We start from the raw sequence: 20049 nt of genomic DNA on the forward strand, positions 1-20049 counted from the left end.
CTCTAGAAACAGTATAATTCATTCCCACAAGGCAATTAAGGACCTTAAGAGAGATCTACTGGGGTTGAAATGGTCTTCAGTGGTACAGTGTAGGCATTTTGATTGTGAGCAGAAGGTATGAAAGTGAATAAAGAAGCAGTTGTTAATACTTGCCAAAACGAAAAAAAAAAAAATGTTGGAATGGACCAAAATAAATAAATCTTGGACTTTCAATGACTGGAAACATGAAATTTTCAGTGATGAGATACATATTACAGTTGAATGTTACAGAGAAAGGATTGTTGGCTGAAGCACCCATGAGGCAGTGAGTTCTGAGCCTCTTTAACACACTGTAAAATACCCTCCCAAAAACTGTGTTGGGGTTTCCTCACTGTAAGTGTTCCTGGGACACCAGTTCCAGCTGATAGCATGATTAATTCAGCCAAGTACATGGAAAATCTTTGCTACAGGGTTGTACCATTCCTACAGCCGACTGCAGATAGTGGAGAAACATTTCAACATGATCAATTCTAAAGCAGTGAAGACCTTCACAGAAGAAAACAATATTAATGTATTTCAGTGGCCTGGCAATTCACCAGATTTATAAAATAGACTGTTCAACAAAAGAATGCATGTTAGTAAATGTGGTAAAAGTGTGATTTCATAATGATGAACTACGAAAAATTTGCTCTAACCAGGTCAGATATATGCCACATGTTCAGGAGCTCATTAAGGGAAAAGGAGCATACATTAGTTATTAATATTCAGTAAGTTACTAACTGTATTAAACATGCAGTAAAAAATCTGCACAGTTAAAGTTTAACCATCCTGTCCCAATTAATTTGCACACTACTGCAGCTATACAATTAAACACAAGTTTTTGGGTGTAACTGTGGAAGAGTACCTATCACAGGAAGTGCAAATAGAGCATTTTCATAAGAAAGTCAGTGGGAGGGGGCACCAGCAGCCTGTCTACGGTATTCCTTTCCCCTGTTGTAGTTCACCATTGCCTAATACTCTTTCTGAAACTCTAAACAACTCTGGTTCTTTTTGCAATGAGTAAATTGTGGTCAGAGTCCACATTTGCTCCTGCAAATGTCCAACAGTTTAAAATCTGGTTTTGAAATCTGTGTCTTACCATTATATAATTAGTCTGAAACCTGCTGGTGTCTCCAAGTCTCTTCCATGTATACAGTCATCTTTCAAGATTCTTAAGCCAAGTTTTAGTGATGATTAAATTATGCTCTGCACAAAATTTTACCATGTGGCTTCCTCTTTCATTCCTTTGCCCCATTCCATATTCACCTATTATCTTTACTTCTCTTTGTTTTCCAGTCAGCCATCACAATTAAATTTTCATCTCCCTTAACTATCTGAGTAATGTCTTTTACTTCATCATGCATTTCTTTGATCTCTTCAACCTTTGCAGGGTTACTTGGCATACAGACTTGTACTATTGTGGTAGGTGTGGGCTTTGTATCTATATTGGCTATAGTAATAAGTTCACTATGTTGTTCATAGTAGCTTACCTGCATTCCTATTTTCTTACTTGTTACTAAACCTACTCCTGCATTACATGTATTTGATTTTGTATTTGTACTCCTGAATTCATCTGACTAGAAATCCTGTTCTTCCTGCCATGGAAATTCATTAATTTGCACTATATTAAACTTCAACCTATCCATTTCCCTTTTTAAATTTTCTAACTCACCTGCCTGATTAAGAGGTCTCACAATCCACATTCCGATCCATTTGTTTCTCCTGATGACACTATCCCTCTGAATAGCCACCACCCAGAGATCTGAATGGGGGTCTATTATACCTCCAGGATACTTTACCCCAGAGGACACCATCATCATTTAACCACACAGTAGAGCAGCATGCCCTCTGGAATAATTACAGCTGTAGTTTCTCCTCGCTTTCAGCCATTTGCAGTACTAGTACAGCAAGGCTGTTTTGGTTCATGTTACATGGTCAATCATACAGACTGTTGCCCCTGCAACAACTGAAAGCCTGGTGCCCCCCTTCAGGAACCACATATTTGTCTGGCCTCTCAACAGAAACCTCTCCATTGAGGTTGCACGTACGGTATGACTGTCTGTGTCACTGAGGCACACAAGCCACACCAGAATTGCAAGCAATAAAAAGGTGCAGATCACAGTCCATCGAGAAGAGGGGGAAATTTTTATGACAGACCCCTGATATGATATATAATTTAAATCCTTTGTGAACTAAAGCATTTATTAATTGAGAAATGCTATTATTCAATAGAAGATTTGAAACTGCAATGCCTCCTTGTAAAATTGTTAGCATATTTAGCCAGCCATAAGCTTGTTCTTTTGTAACAGAAAACTAATAATTTCTTATATTTACTGTTTACATCAGTGTGTATATCTATCTTTTAGTGATAAAAGAAGTACACTTAGTACAGCCTTGTATCTCATTACAAATGTGAACTAAAGCTATGACATATCTGAAAATTGACAGTTATATGGACAGCAAGTAAATAAATAAATAAATAAATATAACATGTGAGTGCCCAAAGAAATTGCTCCTGTGACCATAAACCATCTCCCAGTAGCTTTGAAGGCCAGTTTGAAAACTAACGTTTCTACATCTACTTCCGCATCTACATAAATACTCTGCAAGCCACCGTAAAGTGCATGGTGGAGGGTACCACTACTTGTCATTTCTGCTTCTGTTACAGAGTAAGGGAGAAATGACTATCTTTACGCCTCCATACAAGCCCTAATTTTGCCTACTGGTAACAAACCTAGCAGCCTCCTCCGAATTGCTTTGATGTCTTCCTTCAATCTGACGTGGTACAAATGCCAAACACTCGAACAATACTCAAGGATAGGTTGCACCAGATCCTATATGTGGTCCCCTTTACAGGTGAACCACTCTTTCCTAAAATTCTTCCAATAATTGTTCGCCATGAGTTCCAAGAAAAGGTCCAGCCAGCTTTCGATAAATCCACATCTTTGGTGTGACGTCATAAGCGAGTGGCTGAGTGTGACATCGCTCTCTAAGTTTTTGTGATATTATTTATTATATAAGTGACTTAGTGGTTTCTTCATTCACCTCTGCCTTTCTTGTATTGTGACCTGATATTTGTGAGTATTTCGTATCGAGCAACTTAACCTCTTACCTGTGTTTATATTCCACGCTGTCTAGTTGCAGCTGTAGCGGCGCATCGAAAGCTATATACTAATTAATTGTGTGTGTATAGTGGTTTTAATTAGGAACTTTAGTAGTCTTCAACTGATGTTCTTGGTGTTTTCTGGTGAAATAATTTCAGAAGAACCTTTTGGGAACTGTTTTCAGTTTCGTTACTGTGTCATTAGACGTTTTATTCTCTTTCCGTATTAGTCTTTTGTCTTTTGTTATATTCTGATTTGTTGTTGATTAATACTGTTAATAATAGTAGTTACTTCCTTTGTAGAGTAAGTCTGTGATTATTGTAGTCAGGTTTTTAACATCTTCTTATTGTAGTAGCGGAACTTAGATAAGTAGTTTTCTTGTTTCAATAAGTGTAAAATTTTACCATGAGTGAGAAGTGTGGGCCTTGCCATAGGTTCGTGAGTAGTGGATTGCAGTGTGAGACTTGTTTGAAGTATTTTCACTGGGGGGAATGCAGTGGGGAAGCCAGTGGGCATTCTGGTGAGATCCTCTCCTGGAACTGAAGGTTATGTAGCAAGAGTAAGTTGATAGAGGAGCAGGAGCGTAAGATCTGTGTCCTTCAGGTGCAGTTGAAAGCACACAGGAGGAGCTAGATAGGATAAGGAGGGAGAAGGGGGTTGGGGAATGGGAGCTGGCTGTTGGCAAGAGATCTGCTAGGAGAAGATTTTCAGATAGTTTTACTATTGGTGTTTGCAATAGATATGAGCAACTGTCAGAGTCTAGTGGAGAGGAATCTCTAGTAGCTGTAGATGTAGGAAGTATGCAGCAGACATCAGCAGTTGCGGTGGCTAGGACAGCAGTTGCAAAGTCGAAGAGGAAGAAAAAGGTTATGCTGTTAGGTAGTTCTCACAGCAGAGGTGTAGGCCAGCAGTTGCAGGAAGTGTTGGGGAGTGAGTACCAGGTCACCAGCATTGTGAAGCCTAATGCAGGATTGCCTCAGGTGTCTGTTAACATAGGGGGATTATGTAGGGATTTTACTAAAGAGGATCAGGTAGTGATTGTGGGTGGGGATGGTAATAGTATTGGTAGGGATGGAGAGTATGACATAGATGGTGACCTCGAAAAGATAGCCACTCAGACTGGCAACAAGAATGTGCATTTCGTGGAACTGTTTCAGTGTCACGATCAGCCTCATCGTAATACAGCTGTCAGGTGTAATAACATGAAACTTGGGGGTGCGCTGATGACAGAAAGCATGAGTCACATTTCAGTGGTGTCGTTGGAGTCTATCAGCAGGACGGGTTTCACTAGACATGGCCTGCACCTCAACAGGTATGTGAAGGGGAGGTTGGCAAAGCTTATAGGTGACAGCATAGGTGGGCATGGTGGGATCACTCATGCGAAAATTCCTGCAGTAGTGGGTGTTAGAGCTGCACCTTTTTTAGATTGAAGTCAGCTGACAGGTATTCCTGCTTAAGGGAAGTCTCTCTAACAAAGGAACCACTTTTGACAAAGCTTAGGTATCCGAGTAATGAGGGAATTAGTATATTTCATCAAAATATAGGAGGTATTAGAGATAAAGTTAGTGAACTGCTTATAGATGTTGACTCTGAAATTATTGGTATATCTGAACACTTCTCAAATAAGGAGATAATTCAGAGGCTTCCTTTACCAGGATACAGGTTGGCTGGCAGCTATTCTAGGAGCTCTTTGCGGTGTGGGGGAGTAGCCATGTATGTGAAAAACGGCATCCCTTTTGAGTCAATCGATGTTTCAAAGTACTGCACTGAAAAGGTGTTTGAATGTTGTGCAGGTGTGGTTAAATTTATTGGAGCTAAACTTCTAACTGTTGTTATGTATAGATCTCCAGACTCTGACTTCACAACATTTTTGCTAAAGCTAGAGGAGGTTCTTGCTTCACTTTATAGGAAATACAAAAAGTTAGTTATATGTAGTGACTTCAACATTAATTGTATAAGTGATTGTGCAAGGAAAAGGATGCTGGTAGACCTCCTTAATTCATATAATCTTATGCAAACTGTATTCTTTCCAACGAGAGTGCAAGGGAACTGTAGAACAACCATAGACACCTCTTTTGTTCATTCCTCATTACTAGAATGGCATTCTGTTAGCAAAAAGGTGAATGGCCTTTCAGATCATGATGCACAAATTTTAACTCTAAAAGATTTTTGTGCTGCAACACATGTTAAATAAAGTTATCAAGTGTTTAGGAAAGCTGATCCAGTTGCTGTAGAGACCTTTGTAAACCTTATCAAGGAACAAAAGTGGCAAGATGTTTATAGCGCTGATGCAGTAGATGATAAATATAATGCTTTTCTCAAGACTTTTCTCGTGCTCTTTGAAAGTTGCTTTCTGTTAGAACGTTCAAAACAGGGTACTAGCACAAACAGGCAGCCTGGGTGGCTGACTAGAGGGATAAAAATATCTTGTAGAACAAAGAGGCAATTATATCAAAATGTTATAAACAGGCAAAATCTAAATGCAGCAGCCCATTACAAACAGTATTGTAAAGTGCTTAAAAATGTTATTAGGAAGGCAAAATATGTGGTATGCAGATAGAATAGCTAAGTCTCAGGATAAAATTAAAACCATATGGTCAGTCATAAGGAAGTGGCTTGTTTGCAGAGACAGGTCGAGGATATAGAATCAGTGCATATTGGGAATGTCCGTGTTACTGATAAGTCATGTATATGTACAGTATTTAATAATCACTTTCTGAATATAGCAGGTGAACTAAATAGAAACCTAGTCCCAACAGGGAATCACATAGCGCTCTTAGAAAAAAGTGTTGCCAGGCTGTTACCTGAAACGCTCCTCCATGATACTGACAAGAGGGAGATTGACTTAGTAATTAAATCACTAAAGACCAAGAACACTCATGGATATGACGGGATATCTAGCAGAATACTGAAGTATTGTTCTATGTATGTTAGCCCAGTACTTAGCCATATCTGTAACTCTTCCTTTAGGAGTGGTCAGTTTCCTGACCGATTAAAGTACTCGGTAGTGAAGCCACTTCATAAAAAGGGAGACAGGGATAACGTTGACAATTTTAGACCTATTTCTATGCCATCAGTGTTTGCTAAAGTTATCAAGAAGGTTGTATATACAAGGTTACTGGAGCATTTAAATTCACGTAATTTGCTGTCAAATTTACAGTCTGGTCTTAGAAATGGTTTAACAACTGAAAATGCTTTATTCTCTTTTCTCTGTGAGGTTTTGGATGGATTAAATAAAAGTTGGCAAACACTAGGTGTTTTCTTTGATTTAACGAAGGCTTTTGACTGTGTTGACCACAAAATATTACTGCAGAAGTTGGACCATTATGGAGTAAGGGGAGTAGCTTACAATTGGTTTGCCTCTTACTTTAAGAACAGAAAGCAGAAGTTAATTCTCCGCAATATTGAGACTGGAAGTGATGTTCGGTCCCAATGGGGCACTGTTAAGTGGGGCGTTCCCCAAGGGTCGGTGCTGGGGCCACTTCTGTTTCTTATTTGTATAAATGATATGCCTTCTAGTATTACAGGTGATTCAAAAATATTTTTGTTTTCTGATGACACCAGCTTGGTAGTGAAGAATCTTTTGTGTAATATTGAAACAGTGTCAAATAATGTAGTTCATGAAATAAGTTCGTGGCTCGTGGAAAATAATTGGATGCTAAATCACCATAAGACTCAGTTTTTACAGTTTCTAACCCACAATTGAGCTGCTCGGGGGAACAAAATGGTAAGCGCCAAAATCACAGTTTCGAGATACAGCGCATCTAAAGTTTCAATTGATCTGCAAATCTGAATTTTTTTTTTAACAGTTCTTTTATACTGTAATGATTCTAATATCTATCTTCTACTATACAGACATAAATGAAATTTAGAACTGACCAAAACAAATGAAATATACAAAAATTATTACATTACCATACACCATTAACAACACATAGTAATAGAACATTACATATTAAATTTTACAGTAAGTCTTCGACACTTTACTGAAACTGCAAAATCATTCATCACTCTCATTACTAATGTCTTTTTCATCCAAAACTGTTGGCTTTAGTGACAACATAAATCCATGGTGGACAGGAGGTATGTAATTTATGAGCGACAGGACATCAGCAACTTTCTTCTTAACAATAAGCCTTTGCCCATTGTATTTAAGTCGAAGCATAAGAACTGGTCCTTGTCTTCCACGTTTCCTGAAGCTTATTTCATGCCAAATGTAATGACAAAATGTCTCGCTGATGAATAAAGATGATGGATATTCGGAGGTCACCTTCCACCTACATACTTTCCTTAGGTTGACATCTCGACTATCAACTGTCTTCTTTCTGAAGACAAATGCTTCTTTAGAGTACCATATTTGATAGAAATCCTCTCTTTTCATATTATATACAAGCAGTGGATTCTTCTTAGCCGACTTCTTGATGATCTCGCACCACTGATCTGAACTGTTCACATCTTGTACTTGTCGGCGAACGTAATTTTCAATTATCGCGAAATCTCTATTGGACGGCAACATTGTGTGCCCACTCACAGGGAAGTGGTGTTCAATCACATGAAATCTACCAGTTGAAATTAGATATTTCCAAAACAGTACCATGTTCGAGTTCTTATTTTGGCCACAGCAGCATCTTTTCCGAGACGACGTCTTTGTCTGTTCCTGAATGGTTTCTGCAGGAGCGATACACTGTTCGTTGTTTTGGGCAATATGATCTGATTCGCTATTAACGTGTATAACAACGAAAACTACTATTACCGTTACCATTATTATTACATGTAACAATATAAATGAAAAATGCTCATTCACACCCCACTTAGCCAAAAAAATGTATCCATTCTAAAATAACCTTAAAATTAAAGTACTTCAGGAACATAATGGTATGTACATGCACTTACCATTATGTTTGTGAAACATACTAAAGACAGTATATTTAGAAAGTAACACACCTCTGAGTCATCTGAATCATTAGGAATGTATTCTGGATCCCTCTCGAAGATATTAGTATCATTGGAAGTATATTTCTCGTCTTCTGCCATGTTCACTGTTGCCATAATCTCGGAGATGTTTTTACTTGCCGCCATTCTCTCTGTCACTTACCATTATGTTTCCGCAACATATGGACAGTGGCGCTTACCATTAAGCTCGGCCCTGACGTCTGTTGAGTGTATTTGGAACTACTAGTAAGTTTACTGCATTGTGAATCCCACAGGTTGTGTCATTAGCCATCTACCACAAAATACACAGCAATGGCGCTTACCATTGTGTTCCCCTGAGCAGCTCAATTCAACAAGAACCGATATTTTGATCAGACAGAATGGGCATATTATAAGCGAGACAGAACAGTTCAAGTTCCGAGGCGTTCGGATAGATAGTAAGCTGTTGTGGAAAGCCCAAGTCCAGTATCTTGTTCAGAAACTAAATGCTGCTTTCTTTTCCATTAGAACAGTATCTGAAATAAGTGACAGTTCAACACGAAAAGTAGTATACTTCGCATATTTTCATACGCTTATGTCGTATGGTATTATTTTTTGGGCTAATTCTTCTGATTCAAAAAGGGTATTTTTGGCTCAAAAACAGGCTGTTCGAGCTATATGATGCGTTTGAGAACCTCTAGACGACCCCTATTCAATAGTCTGGGAATTCTGACATTGCCCTCACAGTATATATTTTCTTTAATTTCGTTTGTTGTTAGCAATATTAGCCTATTCCCAAGAGTTAGCAGCTTTCACTCAGTTAATACTAGGCAGAAATCCAATCTGCATGTGGAATGCACTTCCTTGACTCTTGTGCAGAAAGGAGTGCAGTATTCTGCTGCATCCATTTTCAATAAGCTACCACAAGAACTCAAAAATCTTAGCAGTAGCCCAAACTCTTTTAAGTCTAAACTGAAGAGTTTCCTCATGGCTCACTCCTTCTATTCTGTCAAGGAGCTCCTGGAAGATTAAGCAAATTCCAATGTTACATTGTTAATTTTATTTATTTAAACTTAAGACTTATCGCCAGAATATGTTTTTTATATTTCATTTTATTTGTTTCTACTATCATGTTATAATTCCATGTATTGACTCGTTCCATGACCATGGAGACTCTCCTTAATTTGGTCCCATGGAACAATAAATAAATAAATAAAAATAAATAAATAAACCAAAGTCAACCATTTGCCTTCCCTACCACAGTTGCCATATGCTCGTTCTACCACAGAGTGCTTTGCAATGTTATGCCCAAATATTTAAATGACTTGACTGTGTCAAGCTTCACACTAGCAATACTGTATCCAAACATTATAAGTTTGTTCTTCCTACTCATTTGGATTAACTGACATTTTTTCTCATTTTGGGCTAGAGATGCCATTCACGACACCAACGGGAAATTTTGTTTAAGTCATCTTGTGTCTTCCTACAGTCACTCAACTTCCACATCTTTTCCACATCTTACCATACCATACACCATGGTACCATCAGCAAACAACTGCAGACTGCTGCCCACCCTGTCCGCCAAATCATTTATGTGTATAGATAACAACAGCGGTCCTATCACACTTCCCTGTGGGCACTTCTGATGATACCCTTGTATCTGATGAACAGTCACTGTTGAGTTCTATTATTTAAGAAGTCTTTGAGCCACTCATATATCTGTGAACATATTCCATATGTTCATTAACAGACTGCAATGGAGCACCAGGTCAATTGCTTTCTGGAAATCTAGAAATATGGAATCTGCCTGTTGTCCTTCATACATAGTTCTGAGTATATCATGTGAGAAAAGAGCAAGCTGAGTTTCACATGAGTGATGCTTTCTAAAACCATGCTGATTTGTGGACATAAGCTTCTTAGAAAGTGTATTATATTCAAACTGAAAATGCATTCAACGTTTCTGCAGCAAACAAAAGTTAGGGTTTATTGGTCTGTAATCTTGTGGGTCCATTCTCTTACCTTTCTTATATACTGGAGTCACCTGCACTTTTTTTCCAGTCACTTTGGACGTTGTGCTGGGTGAGAGAGTCATGCAAGCAAGGGATCAATGATGTAGAGTAGTGTTTGTAAAATTGAACTGGGATTCCATCCAGGCATGCAATTCATTTGTTTTCAAATCTTCAAGTTTTTTCTTTACACCAGGTATGCTTATTTCTAAGTCATTCATACAGGAGTCTGTCTGATGGCCAAATAGCAGTAAGTTTGTACTGTTCTACTGCGTGAATGATTTCTTGAATGTGAAATTTAAAACTTCAGATTTTGTTTTGCTGTCTTCAACTGCCACACCAGACTGGTCAACAAGGGACTGAGTGGAAGCCTTAGACTCGCTTAGTGGTTTTACATAGGACCAGAATTTTCTTGGGTTCACCACCAGATCTTTTGCTAAGGTGTGATGGTAGTAGTTGTTGTATGCTTCGCACATAGATCTTTACACAGACGCACGATTCTCTACTAACCTTTGGTTGTCGTCATTTGTGCATCCCCTTTTGAACCTAGAGTGCAACAGCCTCTGCTTCCTCAACATTTTACGAATTTCATTATTAAACCATGGTAGGTCTTTTGCATCCTTTATCTATTACTAGACATGCACCTCTCCAGACCATGATGTCCAATTTGCTTAAACTTTGCCCATAATTCCTCTACATCCATCTTAGTGATACTAAGTGATGGCAGTTCACTGTCTAAGTAAGATGTTAATAATTGCTTATCTGCTCTATCTAGCAGAAACACTCTCCTAGCCTTCTTGACTGATTTATTAACTTTTGTAATCATAGCTGCTATAATGATATCATGATCACTAATGCGCCATTTCTTTACTGACATTGTTGATAAGGTATGGCCTATCTGTAGCTACAAGGTCTAAGATATTTCCATTGTGTATAGGCTACTGCTCAAGACAATTTTTAGAAAATTTGTTCAGAAGTATTTCTCATGACTGTCTGTCTGTACCCCCCACAATGAATCCATATACATCCCAGTAGGTTAAAGTCGCCTCCATCTAGTATTGTATGATCTGAGTATTTATGCACATCGGTACCAACACGTGTGAGAGGCAATTGTATATGTAAAGCTGATATAATATTATGCAGCCACAGTTGTATTGGCCAGAGAAGCCAGTAGAAATTGTTCCAGTGAGAAATTTGACCTATCTGAATGAGTTATTGGATCATAATCTAATCCTATTCTTTACCTAATAGACATTGAACGGGATGTGGGTTACAGTAGAGTAAATGCTTTCACATGTACAGCGACATCATGAGCAGCACTTGAACATGATTGAGACCATAAGCATCACAACCACAAGTACCATGTTAGTGTTGATTCTGTTTCACACAGCCTTCATCTTCAGAGGGCTGCTCTTCAGTGTGTCAGGTCTGCTTGTGTCTGTATATGTGTGGATGGATATGTTTGTGTGTGTGCGAGTGTATACCTGTCCTTTTTTCCCCCTAAGGTAGGTCTTTCCGCTCCCGGGATTGGAATGACTCTTTACCCTCTTCCTTAAAACCCACATCCTTTCGTCTTTCCCTCTCCTTCCCTCTTTCCTGATGAAGCAACCGTTGGTTGCGAAAGCTTGAATTTTGTGTGTGTGTTTGTGTTTTTTTTTGTGTGTCTATCAACATGCCAACACTTTTGTTTGGTAAGTTACATCATCTTTGTTTTTAGATATATTTTTCCCACGTGGAATGTTTCCCTTTATTACATAACAATGAACTTAGTTACGCTATTTACAATTTGTACAGAAACCAGATGGCAGTTATAAGAGTCGAGGGACATGAAAGAGAAGCAGTGATTGGGAAGGGAGTGAGACAGGGTTGTAACCTCTCCCCGATGTTATTCAATCTGTATATTGAGCAAGCAGTAAAGGGAACAAAAGAAAAATTCAGAGTAGGTATTAAAATCTATGGAGAAGAAATAAAAACTTTGAGGTTCGACGATGACATTGTAATTCTGTCAGAGACAGCAAAGGACTTGGAAGAGCAGTTGAACGGAATGGACCGTGTCTTGAAAGGAGGATATAAGATGAACAGCAACAAAAGCAAAACGAGCATAATGGAATGTAGTCGAATTAAGTGAGGTGATGCCGAGGGAATTAGATAAGAAAATTTGTTAACATCGAGTATAGATTTAAGTGTCAGGAAGTCGTTTCTGAAAGTATTTGTATGGAGTGTAGCCATGTATGGAAGTGAAACATGACAATAAATAGTTTGGACAAGAAGAGAATAGAAGCTTTTGAAATGTGGTCCTACAGAAGAATGCTGAAGATTAGATGGGTAGATAACATAACTAATGAGGAGGTATTGAATAGGATTGGGGAGAAGAGAAATTTGTGGCACAAATTGACTAGAAGAAGGGATTGGTTGGTAGGACATGTTCTGAGACATCAAGAGATCACCAATTTAGTATTGGAGGCCAGCATGGAGGGTAAAAATTGTAGAGAGGGACCAAGAGATGAATACACTAAGCAGATTCAGAAGGATGTAGGTTGTAGTAGTTACTGGGAGATGAAGAAGCTTGCACAGAATAAAGTAGCATGGAGAGCTGCATCAAACCAGTCTCAGGACTGAAGACCACAACAACAACAACAACTTATTTACACTTACACCTGTTATATGCGACCAAATGACTTCACTGTCACTCTCAGCTTCGACCTCAATAGAGAGAATATTTTTGTCAACTGCAATGAAAACTCCCCCTCCTATGTCCTGTAATCTGTCTTTCCAATATAATTCCATGGCTTCCTAAATATCACAGAGCTTTTCAGTTTGGATTTCAGCAAGTTCTCTGTCCCAAGAATAATCTGAGTGCGAGAACTTACCTGGAGGGTAGTGAATTCAGGAAGTTTATTACGAATACTTCGACAGTTCACTGAAAAAGTTGTGACAGTCCAAGTGTCTTTATTCAGAACGCCATTTGATTTCCCTTACTGTGAATTGACTGGTGAGTGTTCATCAGAGAACCTCAAACAACCGGCTAGTGTAGAAAATGTTTGCTGATGACACAAGTCTTCTAATGACAGGTCCCAACTTAACCTTACCAGTTACCATTAATATTATATATGGGAATACCTGCAACTGTTTCACAGCAAACAACTTAAGTCTTAATCTCACAAAGACCCATATTATGCTATTTAAAACAAGAAAAAAACACTTGATAGTACTACAAGCAGACGTTAACAGCCATATTCTAAATGAAATGGTGTGTGTAAAAATACTCACAGCCCAAATGGGTATTAAGTTTAAATAAGTTTAAATGGTGTGAACACCTAGATAAACTAAGCAAGAAGTTCCATTTGCCATTTAGTTAATCTCCATAAACAACACCGAAAATATTTTGTTCTTATAAGTATCTTCCATTGTCCTGCATATTTTTGGTCCCTTATGAATTTGTCTTCCGAGGTAATGTGGCTACCGTAAATAAAGTATTTATCAACAGTAGGAAGGAGTTTGGATATTGTCTAAAGAAAATAACCAAACAGATTGAAGAGGCCATTTTAAGGATCTTGGAATTCTTACACTCACTTTATATTACATTTTTCTCATAATGGTTTTTGTGGCTGATAATAAAAATCAGTCTGAGTTGAACTATGATTTGCAGTCACAACAAAGAGACAAAAATAATATTCTTGTAAACTTTGCTTCCTTGTGAAGGGTTCAGAGTGGAGTTGTGCACTCTCTTGCTATGGTATTGATCAAGTACCCATCTAACATAAAGCAAGAATTTGGGTCCCCATGTCCATTCTGCAGAATAGTTTGTATGCCACCCCCTCAGGAGGCAACCAAATGCCATCCTCCTATGCCAACCTCTTCTTGTTTCATTCAGGTTCACTGATCACATCTTCCTGATCTGGAACCAGGGCCAAGATACCCTATTGTCATTCATACACTGCCTCAACTCCTCTTCCATTCACTTCACTAATCCTCCTTTGTCCAGTGTGCCAACTATGTGTATGTTGACCTCCACTTCTCTGATGGTTCCAAACATGCATCTGTTAATCCCTCTAATCATCAACAGTACCTCATTTTGATGGCTGTCATCCCTTCTATGCTGAACATTCACCTCCATATAGCTTGGCTACCTATGGATGCAGCATCTGCAGTGATGATTCCCTTGCCCAGTATGCCAAAGATATCACTAAGAGCATCAAAGACATGTTATCTCCCAGAGCCAGTCCAAAGACAGATTTCCTTAAAGCCTCACAAACCCCTAATCCTCCCTTCATCCCCAAGAACCAACAGCAAAGGAGCAACCCCCACATCATGTAGTATCACCCCCCCCCCCCCCCCCCCCAACTTTAACAAATGAACCATATTCTTAACTGGAGCTTTTACTATATATTAATATGTCAGAAATGAGAAACATCCTATCCACAATCCTTCTCGCCTCTCCCAAAGTGATAATCACCATCAAATCTACACACTATCCTGGTCCAGCCTTATGCCATACGCTGTTCCAGTCTTTTTCACAGAGGCCTCATCACTGTTGAAGACTCAGGTAAAGTCCTGTCCAATACATGTGCCCAGAACATCTTGTTCCAGTCCAACCACAGGCTTATCCTGTCCAGTCAGAGGCAGGACCACCTGAGAAAGCAGTTGGTCATATACCAATTCTCATGCAACTTCTGCACAACATTTTATGGGGCATGACCATCAACCAGATGTCCACCAGAATAAATGACTGCTGCCAAATTATGTCTAAGTACAGAGCAGAAAATGATAGTGAGCACAACATGCTTGGTTTCAATAGCTGTTTCATAGCCCATACTATCTGGAATCTCCCCCCCCCCCCCTCCCCCAAATATCATGTTATTTCAACTATGTAGATGGGAGTTGTCCTTGCAATACATCCTTCATTACGATAATCCTCCTGGCTTCAATCTGCCCCCCCTGCCCCACACCCATCTCCACCCTGCCCCAGGATCATAACATCTCCAACCTGCACTCACACCCTCTTCCTCATACTCCTCTGTTCTGTCATCCCCCCTTTCCTAACCCACTCCTCCACATCATCATCTCATGTGTTGAGTGAACTCGCAACTGCCAGTGCCCAGCACCTGCTGCTTCTCCTTCCCAAATCTTATGCAGGTACTGCCTCCCTCCCACCCATCAGACAACATTCTCTAACCTTGTTTCCAACACCCTCTCCTCTTTCTCTGGTCACATCTACACCTGATACAATTCTCCCCACCTTAGTCAAGCTGCAGAACAGCAGTAATGGTACAGCATTCAGCTGGCCTGTGCACACACACGTGTGTGTGTGTGTGTGTGTGTGTGTGTGTGTGTGTGTGTGTGTGTGTGTGTGTGTGTGTGTGTGTGTTTATAAGGTAACAATGTTTTCAGTCTTGTAGTCTTGTTCACGTGCCTGTCAACAACTCAATACTGGTTTTCTTTACTTAAACATTATTTACATACTTCCCAATACCATGTTTCATTATTAAAGTATTTACTGTGTAGGTTCTGGTTATTTACAAACAACTTTTGGAAGACATAAGACAAAATTTTAAATGAATACATTGTTTCTAATTTTTCAGGCATACAGCAGAAACCTTTAATATGGGTGGATATAATACAAGTAGCACCATGACAGATGATGCTTGTAATGATTTTGATTACCTATTTGTTCCTGATGGAAGATGGCAAGGTACTGCAAGAGCAGACAAGTTCTGTGGAGATTCTCTCCTTGGGGAAACTGTCACATGTAAGTTATAATATCACAGACTAAGAAATTTCATGTATCTCTTCTAATATGCCATGTGCTTTAAAATTGTTTTTTCTGTGTGTCCCGATCACAGTCAAAAAATTTTATAGGCCCTTATTCTTTTTGTGATTTAACACTTATTGCCCTTTTTGTGGTTTCTCTCATCAGATGAAGTATTTTGTCTGCCTAACATTGCAACTGTAGCCTTTGTGCTGTTTCTGATATGATACATATTCTATTCACCACATAGACAAGGCAATGAATCACAGACAGACAAAATGAAAAGAGTGCTAGGCTTAAAAGGCCTCCTTTATGTGATGTGTACCAATCTATCCTTTTCATACAGTTGTTATACCATTGTTTGACACAATCTGTATAGTTATCAAATTCTGTAAAATTTTGGCAAGAGCATTACCGTTATTGAAACATTTCATATTCAATTCATTTATAATTTGAAAGAGATTTACTGTAGGTATATGTTGCTCGTGGTGGTGGTGGTGGGGGGGGGGGGGGGGGGGGGACCACTGTAGTTGCATGAGACACTGACAGTGGGAGCGAATGCAACAATGCAACAATTCAGTCCTCTGTACTATGAGTGGAGTAGGAAATACTGAACAGGTGAGCTAATTAAAGATTACAGTTAATCCTGTAATGCAATTGTAGCCTCTCATGTGGAAATTTCCTAATAATGATAGCAGCCCACAGAACATTTAGCCTCATCATGATCATATTACGAACAACTGTACAGGGTGTTTCTGTAAGAGTGTGCAAAAATTTAACGGTACAGAGAGGATGCTCCACTGAATGATTTTAGGTAGGGAACCTGGAGTCAGAGAAGCCAGCTTAAGGAGATAATAGGAATAAAATCACATTACTGTGTACTTTTTCATTAACATTAGTTACAGTTAACTGTGATCTCACAGGCCACGGAATAGGACCTCGCCTTCCAATCCAGTGACCAGGAAATCCAGCATTGAGATGGTTGTGGACATCGACACTGAGGTACACTGTCATGTTGTATCCACATCCTCCCATGAACAGCCAAGAGTACATTCTCCAACAACTCTTAGCACAAAACTCAGTGCAGTGGGCCAGTCAAAAGGCCAGGTAGAAGATATGGCCCAATTAGATTGTCACCTACAATGCTGGCCGAGATGTTCACAGCAAAACATACCTGAGGGTGACACTACTACAGTTTGAAGGTTTTCCTCATCCCACAAATTCCTGGTGTTCAAAAACCCTCGTGATCAAATGAGGTCTCATCAGTAACAGCACGATTTGGAGGAAATCTGGTTGATCAATCCATTGTTGGAGCAACACCTGACACAATGCCATCTTTGGTGCAAACTCAGTCACAAGCAGTGCACGGACTCATTGCGTGTGATATGGGTGTAGTTGTTCATGGAGTACTCACCACAGGCCAGTATGTGCAGTGCCCGTTTCACGTGCAATATTATGAGTACTCTGTGCCAACACATTCCAGCAAGTCCTCTTCAAAATTGAATGTGCAAGTGGTCCTCGAGGTGCCAAGTCACTTGTTTCTTCTTCCAAATGAACCGGTCTCCTGCATTCATTGATTGAGAGAAAAAGTAACACTCATGGTGATGAATGACGCCTGTTAGGAAATTGTACCCTGTACAGCCTTTCAGCAGCAAGAGCATTGCAATATGCTTTCCCCTACACATGGTGCATGCCATTGAGTTCCACAAAGATGTACTGGTAGAGCCACCTTATGGACAAGTAAACAAAACCTTCATCATGACTTCCTAATAATCAGGCTCATCCTCCTTGTTTCCTTGCAAGAAATGAAGAATGTACATGTAAATAAACAGCACAGTACATGTAAACTCGTGCATACATTAGTTGTAAATAAGGTGGAAAAAAGTTATGCTAGACAAAGCAGTAGACAAGTTTACTTCCATATCTCCTTAAGTGGACTTCCATGAGCCCAGGTTCCCTATCTCAAATTGTTCAGTGGGGCATTCTCTATGTCTGGTTACATTTTTGCACGCTCTTATGGAAACACCCTATACGATGCCTTATGTGAGAGTAGTACACAGTGATACTTACTGATATTTAAAAAAAAAAAAAAAAAAAAAAAAAAAAAAAAAAAAAAAAAAAAAAAAAAAAAAAAACAGTTCTACAGTTTATTGAAATTGAAATGCATGATTCAAAGCTGTCTAACTGCAATTCTATTCATATGAAAACAGTACTCAGAATCTACATATGCTACAGTCATATGTATCATTACCTGGCAAAAAAAGCGATATAGGGAAAAATTAATCACTGACACATACAAATTTACATTCGTACAATAAAATTACACAGAGTGCGCATGTTTAAATTTGTGAGTTAGTAATTTATCCAAATTTAATATGATTTTAGGTCCATTAAATTAATACTGAATACTTCATTAAGTTTAGATATGCTAATTTGTTTTTAGATCAATTTTTCATAACTGTTGAAGTTATGTAGGCAAAATTTGTGCTGATTTTAAAGATGGCACACTACAAAAAATCTGAAAAATCACTTATTTCTGACCAAAAGTACATTCTTATTGTTTTTGAATGCTGGGGAGACTGTTAACTGTCAGATCACTTTGCCTCGTTACTTGTGCACAGTCATACAAGGCACAAAACTAAACTGCTTTAATTTCCCACTTCAGCATCAGCATTGAGAATCAATAGTAAAAATCATACTTATGGCATCAGTGAAGAGAGCAGTAAGACTTTGTGAGGGAAATTGACTGCTTTGATAACTGACTGGTAGAGAGTGATGATAAAAGACTAGCTGGGTTAGGATGAGTTACTGTGTGAAGATGCATTGTGGAATATATTTGTGTAATTTCCTTGTTCTGGGAAACCTTTGGGGGTAGATTAGGATTAATTTTTAACATCTCCTTGATGCCGCCTGTACAGAAAAGAAAGAAGAGCTGGTCATGGCATTACTCATCTGCAATGAATAAGAGACTTTGATAAGTTTCACTGCAACTTACACTTATCTGTTTCTCCTATGCTACATGAAACTCTTAATAAAATAACTCTGTTTTCAAATTATAATAATTAATTTGTTTTAGAATATGTGGATTTCCCTGGATCAGGTGACTCATCCATAGTAGCTGGCAATAAAACTTTGTGCATTTCTAATTACAGATTTTGCCCTATTTCTCTGTCATGATAATATTGAATTATACATTTATTTTTAAAGTGTTATGTAATTAATATATTTTTCTTTTCATTAATTGAAGTTCACGTTGTTCCAGCCATATCCCCTGGTCCATTTTATGTTGTCTTCAACAGTGACAGCCAACTTGATATTATAAATTCAGAAAGTGGATTCAGAATTGATTACCAGGTGCTAGGTACCTGTGAGTGACGGGAATAATTGTTCCAGCAATGAGCTATAAGTAATTGTTCTAGCAGTGGGTTATTTAAGTAATATAAATGCCTCAGTTCATATACATTTTAAGAAATAACAGATCTCAGCAATAAAACTAAACTACGGGCAAACTTTATTTAACAACAAGTTTTGAACGACAAAAGGAATGGAATAGTTGTTACAGTTAATACATCAGTAATGTTAGCTATAACTTTTTTATTCCAAGAACGTATTGAATTTTATATTTTATCAGACTTCAGAGAATCATGTGAACTGTAAGAAATTCCTTGCTTATAGTAGCATATTTGTGAAGTTATTTATTTTTGCTATCTTTAGTAAATGCTAAATCTAGTCTTCACCACTGCAATTGTTTTGATTTACTGCTGTTCGAATTTATTCTTCAAATGCAATCTGGAAAATAAGTACAAGTATTTTTATTGATCTATTTTCCTGTAAATGAAAGTATTTAGGTTGTAAATATGTGTGACACATTTTGACTAGTATTTATTAATGTAGTACAAAAAATAACTTCTTAATGTAAGGTAACTGTAAGACATTATCTGTGAATTATAAAAATAAAGCTGTATCAGACACCAGTAATTCCTATTTTGTCATTTGAAAGATACAACTCACTGAAAAAAAGCATTTTTCTACATCTGTGATTACTAAAGAATCTGTTGTAGTATTTGAAAAAAACTGCCAGATTTTGAAATGCTCATAAAAGCAATGAAGCTCGCATAATACTAGGTACAGAAAGTTGGTTGAAACCTGAAATTGATAGGAGCGATATTTCTGGGGAAAATTTAAGTGTGTATTGAAAGGATAGGCAAATTGGAAATGGAGGTGGTTTATTTGTCACAGTAGACAAGAAACTCATATCCAC

The 20049-nt window shown here is 38.4% G+C and overlaps 1 protein-coding gene across 2 annotated transcripts in view; it reads left to right on the top strand.

Moving 5' to 3' along the window:
- The window catches only part of LOC126336612 (uncharacterized), a 219274-nt gene extending 199508 nt beyond the window's left edge, over nt 1–19766 (top strand). For both annotated transcript variants that reach the window (XM_050000481.1, XM_050000482.1), the window contains 2 exons: nt 15622–15788; nt 19051–19766. In XM_050000481.1, coding sequence (XP_049856438.1) covers nt 15622–15788; nt 19051–19163 — 280 coding nt within the window. In that variant the 3' untranslated portion in view covers nt 19164–19766. The remainder of the gene's footprint in view (nt 1–15621; nt 15789–19050) is intronic.
- The last annotated feature ends 283 nt before the right edge of the window (nt 19767–20049 follow it).

Source organism: Schistocerca gregaria, chromosome 2 (assembly GCF_023897955.1).
Source record: "Schistocerca gregaria isolate iqSchGreg1 chromosome 2, iqSchGreg1.2, whole genome shotgun sequence".
NCBI lineage: Eukaryota > Metazoa > Arthropoda > Insecta > Orthoptera > Acrididae > Schistocerca > Schistocerca gregaria.